The sequence below is a fragment of the Hibiscus syriacus genome, unplaced genomic scaffold, assembly GCF_006381635.1.
Source record: "Hibiscus syriacus cultivar Baekdansim isolate YM2019G1 unplaced genomic scaffold, ASM638163v2 tig00110893_pilon, whole genome shotgun sequence".
Lineage (NCBI taxonomy): Eukaryota > Viridiplantae > Streptophyta > Magnoliopsida > Malvales > Malvaceae > Hibiscus > Hibiscus syriacus.
In genome coordinates this window covers 8418276-8428515 of record NW_024062901.1, presented here as the reverse complement: position 1 = coordinate 8428515, position 10240 = coordinate 8418276, and the positions used below count along the sequence as shown (strand labels likewise).

The window sequence follows — 10240 nt, the reverse complement described above, 5'->3', positions numbered from 1 at the left end:
TTTTAAAATGACCAAGTTGTTTGCAATGAAAACAATTTCGCTCAGTAAACCAACATTGACCCGAATGCCTCTTTCCACAATGCTCGCATTCTGGAACAATTCGTACTCCTGAACCTCTAGTACCCATTGAAGATGCTTATGTCTCTCTTCCTTCCCATGGATACTGAGGAAGCATAACTTTTCTGCTGCTAGCCCTTGTTGCGTTTGGAAAATGGTGCAGAGTAAGAGCTTCTAAACCTTTTGTTTGTCTGAGCCTTATTTGCCTCTATATCTTCAAGATCAACTTTTTCCATAGCTTTAACTTTGTTTACCGCTTCTTGAAAATCAGTAAAATGATGAGAAACCATAATTCTCTTATACTGAGAATCCAATCCAGAAATAAATCTATTAATTCTAGAATTCTCAGTCGGAATAAACTCCGAAGTAAATCGACTCAGCTTGTGAAACTCGCATTCGTACTCGAAAACTGTTCTGCCGGATTGCTTCAAGTTTAGGAACTGTTGCATCATCTCATTGACAAACACGTCCCCAATATACTTTTCCTTGAATTCACTCAAAAAGAATTCCCATGTAATCTGCTCAGTGGAAACTCGTGCAACGGCCATATTCCACCACACACTGGCTTGCTCCATCAGTAAAGACACAACCCCTTCCAATTTTCCTTGATCATCAGAAGGAATCCTGTTGAGCATATTCTTGACATCATTCAACCAGAATTCAACAACCATCAGATTAGCATCCGAATCACCTCGAAATTCAGGTGCTCTCATCTTCTTTAGTTCTTTCGGAACTGACACTGGGGTTCGACGGTTAATAATGGTGTCTAGAGCTTGTAAAAACAATCCTCGATCCTGAACAGGCATATCCTGTTGATTCAGATTAGATAGCTCTACATTCGGCTGAGCATTGGGTGGATTCTAATTCACCACATTACTCCCACTCTGTACAGGAGTAACATGCTCGCCTGCCCTACTTGATTCTTGATGATCTGACATATGAACACAGTCAAAATCATCGTCCATTAGTAAAGAGTAACTTTACTCCTAATAAGCATCATCACAGTATATATACAACTATCAGTACTTTTGACATCCTAGTGGCATGTATAAACTTTTTAACTCAAAACAAACTCAGTTTAGTCCTATAATCGGCTAAACCTGTAGCTCTGATGCCAATAAATGTAACACCCATAACCCATATAATTATACCTATACAGATTATACATGTCACCCGAATTTCTAAAACCATTTTACAATTTAAAAGTGATTTAAAATTTATATTCTTAAAATAATAATTGATATTATAAAAATATCATAACATATAATTTATATTTCGCTGTAACAAATTTAATTCAAAAGATTTTTTATGAATAGTGCCATGAACAGTGAACAGTGTACCGATGCACTACTACAGTAACGCGAACAGTGCATCGATGCACCCTATTTCAAATTATAATTGTGCATCGATGCACCGCTACAGTAACCGCTACAATAACTTCAGCATTATACAAAACCCATAAAATTATCATTTTGTTTCCAAATTTGTTCAACAAAGTAATTAAAACATTAATAGTTACATGTCACTAATAAAGTCAACATTACATCTTAGGATGTCTTACTGATAAAGAAATATACTTCTTGATGCTTGATGTTGCCTTGAACTCTCTATTCCTCTATGGGCTTTTGACCTACACGTGAAAATCATCACACGTTATGTATATACTTAGTGAGGCAATTAAAACAATAACAGTGCAATACAATTCATGCATGAATTTCATTATGAAAACCAAAATACCTTAAAATCATATTATCAGCATATCAAATATTTTACCATGATCAAAATAATATAACTGAGTATAAAATTTCTTACCAATATACTTGCCATTTATTCCATAAGCTCGTAAGCTTATTTGTATGTTTATCATTTATTTGCAAATAAACCATAACCATAGACAATAGCCCAATATACAACCCTGAGGACCCTGGGTATTCGAGTAATATTTGCACCGTAATTCTACACATAAGGTCGTGCCCACCATATACACCGAAGTGTATTACACATAAGGTCGTGTCCACCATATACACCAAAGTGTATTACACATAAGGTCGTGCCCACCATATACACCGAAGTGTATTATAAACCTGCAGCTTCTATACTCTATGGCATGCCAACTATACCCTGTCCCTCAATGACTTACTTGTGCATATAGTCTATTTTATTCGATTCATCCATGACAAAGTATATTATCATAATTTAACATTGTGCAGTTCGTACTCGAAATAACATTCATGGTAAAATATCACATTTTCCAAAATCAAAGCATTATAATTTCATACTATGACATATCAATGTCATATCAATTTATAAAAATATGGTATAATATCATGCTGATAAAACAAGGTCGACTTATCGCAAGTCTTCTTGATGATGTATAAAACATCCATGTATAATTTCATGCATGTATTGCACTCACCTTGACACTTTATAATTTTCCAAAATATAAGCCTCACTATTGTCCACAATAACCCTTTTCTTTTATACTCAAATTATTTTGAACACCGAGTAAATCACAATCCGTACAAAATATAGATTCATATCTATATATGTTAGTATTGTACTAACATAAATATATTTCCAAAATAAATTCCATCATCATACTTCAAACTATTCACCAAACTTTTCAAACTTCCAAAAATAGCCATTTTCACATATAACACTCATTTAAATTCCCAATCAACAATTTCCAGCATAATACATCAATTATATAACACTTACACAACAACCCCTAAATTTTCTAAAATTTACGAATTGATCTCCAACTTCTCAAAAATTACGAAATGGTCCTCAAATTTTTCTAAGACTTGTAAAACACTTCCTTCATCATTTCTAACCCATATATAATTTTTTTCTATAATTTTTCTCACTCAAACAATCCATGACCAAAACTCATAGAACAAGTTCTAAAAAGATTTAATCATGTTCTAATCATCACACATGCTTGAATATGAATCTACTACCTCACAAACATCAAAATCCATCATCAATTTCATGATCCTTTATATGAACACAAACCCTTAAATTTGGGATCTTTGAACACCAACAAGATTACCATGCAATATTGGTACCAAAAGATAGAGTTTTTCGCATATAACAATTTCCTATTTACAACTTACTCAAAATCCTAAGTAAATTGCTTGAAAATTTGAGTTGAAATTTTTCTCTTACCTTATTAGAAACCTATGTTGGGTGCATTTCATAATATTTTACATTATATTCCACTTAAATGAATATAATATTCAATTAATTGAGATAAGACCAAATCACCCTTAATGAATCTTTCTTATTTACCATAAAACCATGACAACTCATCCTTATCATATTTCAAAGTCAAAGATGAATTATTTTGACTTTAATTTTTGAAATTTCTCATGAAATTTCAAAACTTGTATTTTAGTCACTAAATTTCACTATTTCGATTAAATTTGAAAAATTGCACATTTCCAGACCAAATTTCTCTGATCCAAAATATTAAAATAATACATCCAACCATTTTATAACATCCTTCAAATTTTTGTAATATTCTAATTCAATATGAAGTTACCGATTCCTTATTGGTTTTAACCATTTCAAATTTTTCTTTACTAAAATTCCAAATCTAAAATATAATTTCCATAAAATCCCACACTCAAGAGTAAACTATCTATTTATAGAATAAAATTGTTTTTAGGAACTTTATCACTTAATTCCCTAAAATTTCTTCCAAGTTTTATACTTTGACCATCAAACTTTCAAAAGTTACATTTTGGTCACAAACCAAAATTTGGGGTATTACATGTTTTCACATGATTTTCAAAAAATGAGAAAGCAATTTTTAAAGAATCTCTTTTAATGTTTTCAGAAAATAAACTATTCACTCCTAAGCTATCTATGTCACTAGATATCTCGAGTTATCGACGGTTAATTGGACTCCTTCAACATCGCATACTTATTCGGATATTGCTTTTGTTGTTAATCTTCTTTTGCAGTACATGCATGGTCCCTTACTTGCACATTAGACGGCATATAAACGCATTTTGCGTTATTTGAAAAGTATGATATGTCATGGCATTCTTTTTTCACTCGACATCTTCACTTTATCTCACTATCTTTGCGGATGAGTATTAGGGTGGATCCTCCAAAGACGGTGATCAAATATTGGATATGTTATTTATCTTGGTTCTATTCTCATCTCATGGAAGTCAGCTCGTCATAAAACAATTTCTCATTCTTCCAAAGAAGTTGAATATCGTGTTGTAGCAAATGCAACTACTAAAGTACTTTGGGTTCAACATCTACTCCAAGAAATTACCATGACATTAAGCAAACCACCATCTCTTTTTTGCGACAATCTTGAAGAGAGATTTCTCTCTTCTATTATATAATAGAATAAGGGTAAATTACATAAACCATCATTAAATGTTTTCTCTCTTCTATTTTATTCATTGAAGTTTATTTTTTTAATTTACTCGTTAAACTTTCGAATTGCTCTTATTCTGGTCACTTTATTGTTCTCTATTTAACAATGTTATGACATGACACAATCATCAAAATGATGTCGTTTTAAAAGAAAACCAAATATGCACCAAAATGAGGATGTTTCAAATTCTCTATAAAAGCTTTTTTTCATTCATTTCTTCATCTTTCCTTTTCCAATCCTCTTGATTTCTCTATAATTTGTACATAATCTGATCGGTTGGTACTGTTAAACACCACATCATTTTTTCATACCGACCATCATCTATTGTCGTTAAGGGTGACTGTTGAATCTCAAATTTTTCATAGACACTTTTCCACCTCTTGAAACATGAATTTGATCTCATTTCATAAAAAGTACCCTAAAATTTATGGATCTAGGTCAAAACTCTTTTACTTTCTTTGTTTTTAAACATCTTCCTTCATCGTTAAATCAATGTCAAATCATGATATGATAGTTTTCTCACTATTGTCCATCTCTCTTTCTTTTATTATTCATTTTTCCTATATCTTTACTCTTTTTACTATTGTTGTTGGTTACAATATTGTATTTGGTTCAAGATTTGGGTTGGGTCTTATTTCAGACAATATATATTAACGCATTGGGGTATTGAAATTTTTCTCAATTTGGTTTGATATGTTAAAGTTGTAGTTGGTTCTCGACTTTATTTGATTCTTTGCATTGTTGTTAATAGTGATAAAACAAAGTTGGGGTTTATATTTAGATTTTCAGTGAGAGATTGTTCAGAAATTGAAATAATTTTTGGATGTGCAATGGGTTTAATGATAGTGAATTGGAGGTGGTCGATAGGATGAGAATAGTGAAATTGTGGGTGGTGATGGTGAGGTTCAGTTGAGTTATTCTTGATTGAGTGATGTTTATTATGGGTTGAGAGAATTGTTTTGACATTGCTTTTGGTTCAAATGAAAATGATTGATTTGGATTTAAAAGTAGCAAGGTGGATGGAGACGACGAGCGGTAAAAGATTACCAATAGAATAACAAATTTAATGAAAATAATTAAATTATATTAATAAAAACCCATGTGGTAACTCAAATATTAATAAAAAATGATATATCATCCCAATGTTAAAGAGATAACATGCACTTTATTTTTTTTTCTTATGTAAAACGTGATTGTTCATTTGGGTATTTTTCCCCTTATAAGAACCCAACTTGAGTTCATTGAAAGAGCCAACTTGAGTTCATTGAAAGAGTTTTTAATGAGGCCCAAATTCTTTTTTTTTTTTTTTAAAGAAAGTGACAAAAAGATTCAATCTTCAAAATTTGATGAGTAAATTAAAATAAATTAAATTTTAGTGATCAAAATAAAAGAGGAGAAAGTTTAGTGAAAATTTATATAATTTAACTATAGAATAAATATAAGAGTTAAAGATATACCTGCAATCTAAAAGCTAAGATTGGGAACTGATTAACCAAAAAGAGGAAAAAAAAAGATTGGGAACTGAAAATTTATTTGCTATATATTGATAGACTACGTCGACTTCTAAACCCTAGCAATTCCTTCAAAACTCCAATTAAAAACCCTAATATTTTCATCCATGGCGAAAAAGCGAAAGCAACGATCCTCTGAACCCCGACCCACCAAGCCCACGTCAAATCCTCAACCAAATCAAAAACAGCAGCAAGAACATCCCCAATATATATCCGACGAAGATTTGAACCCGGAACTAGACGAGGAGCAACATCTACAGGAAGCGGAAGAAGAGGAAGAAGAGGAAGTAGAAGTTGAAGAAGAAGTAGAAGTTGAAGAGGAAGTTGAAGAGGAAGTTGAAGATGAAGATGAAGATGAAGAAGACGAGGAAGAAGATGATGATGATGAAGAAAGCGAACAAGCTACAAACCAAACTCTAGTCGGTTCCTCCAACGTCTCCGTTCAAAATGGAGCCCTGAAGGGAACGGATCAGGAAGAGCAATTGGACGAGGAGCCGTTCGAGAAACTTCTAGAGCCATTCGGGAAAGATCAATTGATTACCCTTATTAAGAAAGCTGTTGATAAACACCCGGAATTTATCTCGTCCGTTCGGGAGTTCGCTGATGCAGACCCGGCCCATAGGAAGATCTTCGTTCATGGGTTAAGTTGGGATACCACTGCTGAAACCCTCACTGCCGAGTTTTCAAAATATGGGGAAATTGAAGAATGCAAAGCTGTTACCGATAGGTTTTCTGGGAAATCCAAAGGTTACGCTTTTATTCTATTCAAGCATCGGAGCGGGGCACGCCGGGCTTTGAAGCAACCTCAGAAGAAGATTGGGAATAGAGTTACTTCTTGCCAGTTGGCTTCGCTAGGGCCGGTTCCAGCACCTCCTCCGAATGCTCCACCTTCTTCTGAGTATGCTCAAAAGAAGATTTTTGTAAGCAATGTGTCAGCTGAATTGGACCCAGAGAAGCTGCTGGAGTTTTTTAGACAGTATGGGGAAATTGAAGAAGGTCCATTGGGACTTGATAAGCAGACAGGGAAACCAAAGGGGTTTGCCCTTTTTGTATACAGGTCGGTTGAAAGTGCCAGGAAGGCACTGGAGGAGCCTCATAAGAATTTTGAAGGTCATGTTTTGCATTGCCAAAAAGCCATTGATGGGCCGAAATTGACTAAAGGTGGTTATGGAGGAGGTCCTTCTGTAGGGCATCATCAGCAGTACCACCATCATCAGCAAGGAGCACATCAAATTCAGTCTCATTACCACCATGCTAAGAAGGGAAAGTATTCGACATCTGGATCAGAAACTGGTCATTTGATGGCTCCATCTGGTCCTACTGCAGTGGGGTTCAACCCTGGAGTTGCTGCTACTGATTTTAATCCTGCTGCTGCACCTGCTTTAAACCAAGCGCTTGGACAGGCTTTGACTGCATTGCTTTCTGGACAGGGAGGCTTGGGGCTTGGTAATCTGCTTGGAGGGTTTGGTGGTGCCCCTGTCAATCAAGGGGCACCCGCTGCAGGGTATGGGAATCAGGTTGCTGGAGGTTATGGAGTGCAGGGCGGGTATCAAAACCAGCAGATGGGTCAGGGCGGTGCTGGTAGGAATCAATCCGGTGGCAGTGCTCCTTACATGGGACATTAGGTGAAGCCCAAGGTATCTGGATATTGTATTTTTTTCATCATTTATAGTATTGTTGCATTTGCATGATCTTTATGCATAATAGAACTAATGTGAATTTGATTCTAATGGGGAAATATGGCATAAATCATGATCTCGCAATGGGTGGCTAGTGGTCAGGATCAGGTTTGTTGCAAAACTGAAAAAGAATTGCATAAAAATGTGCCATAAGAATTGATGTGTTTAAAACCTCAACTGGACTTTAATTGTTGATGAATGACTATAGATCTTACTTCGTAGTTTGCTCTAACTTTTAGTGTAACACTAGAGGTAAAAAAACTAGGCTCAAATGATTGTTTTGCTCACCATCTTTATCAAATCGTTACAAGATAGCCATTAAATTTATTGAATTGTTAGAAAATGGTCATTAAATTTTATCAAATTGTTACAAAATAGTCACTAAATGTGATCAAAATGTTACAAAAATGGTCATTAGTTTATAGAAATTTTACAATTATTATAATGTCACATTGACCCTTTTGTAACAATGTAACTTTTAAAAGTTCAATGATCAAAATGATAATTTAACCGTAGTTCAGTTACCTCTAGTGTACTTTACCCGACTTTTAATTTAATACTTCAATAATATGTTTTAAGTTAATTGTTCGGTGTTAGTATAACAACATGACTTAATTGTTGATGAAGGACAATATTTCTTACTTCTTAGTATGCTTTAACTTTTATATTAATACTTCAATATTATGTTTCAAGTTAATCGTTTGGTGTTAGTTTAACAAGGTTAATTTTTTAACACTTGGAAAAAGGGTGGACTTCTTAAGAGTTGGGATGAAATTGAGTCTGAGCTTTTCTTTTCTTATATGAAGACCTCATAACAAATTTTATAATTATCCATATTTCTTCAAAGTTGATCCATATATCTTTAAAATTTATTCGATGCTTTTGTTTACTTTCTAAAATTATAACGCTTGCTTTCATCTCACTTAACGTTGTTTATTGAGTTTCATTTTGTATTCTTTTATTGTTGTCATTCAAATTTTAGTTGGTTAAAGCTTATTAACACAAAATTTTTTTTGTTTCTGCCAAAGGTATGAAACTTAAGTTCATATTTGTCCGCAAGTCTCTTTGTTTTTGAAACTTGTTTATGCTTTTATTATTCATTGTGCAGATGCTTTCATAGATGCATCAATCATTTTATTTTCAACTCTGGTGATTCTGACGTTCGAGGCACTCGTGCAAACATGGTCTTTAAATTTGTACCCAAAAGTTATTGCTTGTCTACTATAAAGATCAGAAATCTTAAGTCTGTATTTTCATTTTTGTTTTCATACTCTCACCTTCTCATGTTTTTAAAAAGGTGTTCTATTTCAGTTTGAATATTTGTTTCTTGAAAAGTGTTGAGTAACAAGTAGAATTTTCATTTAGATCCTACTCTGCCTTTTTTATATTTTCAAGTGTGACTCAAACAATTCCTTTTCCATATCTTTTTTTTTTAATTTTCTTTTCGAGAATGTTCTTAATTTGGGTTTATGTGAACATTTTTGGGATTATTTACATTTTTTAATTGTGGTTCTGTAAATTTGATGTGGATGGTGGAATTTTTGTAATTTGCATGGAATGTTATTGGCTCATTGGGTTTCCACTGATTTAACTTCATGTAGACTGGTGTCTCGGGATAGGTTGTTCTGTATAAACCGGTATAGCTTATGAAATCATTAACTACCATGTTGGACGAGATGAGATTCTAAATTGCAGGTACGAAGGCTATATGGTCCAGACTGCTGCTTTTGTGCTTTTAAGATACCGTTGACAGAAGCATATTCCCGGCTCCTTGTGACCAATTGATTCTTAGTTTCTTACTCCCGTACCCTCTGCATGTGTTCCATTAGTTGTTTCAGTGGAAGGTAAAGGGAGTTGTGAAATTGGTGTTCATCAACAAATTGTTTTGTACATTTAGAACGTGGGGTGAAGTGTTGTTTTGTGATGTAATCAGTTGACATGGGAAGTCCCTGGATATTGTTTTGCATGATAACCTTTTGTTGTTTATTGTAAAAATAGATAGATGAAGAAGATAGGAAATTTTGGTGATAATGGATAAGCAAAGCATCTATTTGTCCAAGGTATGTATGGTGCATTGCATTCTGGTTTTCGCTGATCGCTGGCAATATTATATACAGGACGAGAAACTCAATTCGAATTTCAAAAAAGTTCCACAATTTAAGAAACTTGAATATGATATTGATATTGGAAATTTGTAATTAAACATATTTTTTATAAAAGCTATATTTTTTATGAAGTGAGATTTTTACTTTTGATTTGACAACATAAATGCTCATTTGATAATTCAGCTGTATGATCTTGTTTGGTGATATAAAAGGGCTAAGCCTTGTGAAGTATGAACAGGAGTAAAATTTGAAACATCAATTGGGAGATGAGTAAAATTGTGTAGTCCAGGGTTGCTGGAATCGCCCGAGTTGGCTCCCAACTCACCAGATACATAAATTTATATTTACACATTTAATTATTTTTTTTCAGTATCAATGTATCTATTCGGAGTCTTATTCAATTTTTTTCAATAATATACAATGTACTTTGCAAATACAGCTGCTTGCACAGAGGTTTATAATGATCACTTAATGGTTTTAAAATTAATC

General features: G+C 33.5%; 1 protein-coding gene across 1 annotated transcript; it reads left to right on the top strand.

Moving 5' to 3' along the window:
- Positions 1–5941: 5941 nt before the first annotated feature.
- On the top strand, positions 5942–9705 carry LOC120145401 (UBP1-associated protein 2B-like). Its single transcript, XM_039159243.1, has 2 exons — positions 5942–7604; positions 8755–9705. Exon 1 carries the CDS (start codon positions 6075–6077, stop codon positions 7590–7592), a length of 1518 nt encoding a protein of 505 aa, XP_039015174.1. The 5' UTR covers positions 5942–6074; the 3' UTR covers positions 7593–7604; positions 8755–9705.
- The last annotated feature ends 535 nt before the right edge of the window (positions 9706–10240 follow it).

What these genes read in the sequence shown, in the direction of transcription:
- LOC120145401 (XM_039159243.1), top strand. Translation starts at nt 6,075, where the DNA reads ATGGCGAAAAAGCGAAAGCAACGATCCTCTGAACCCCGACCCACCAAG.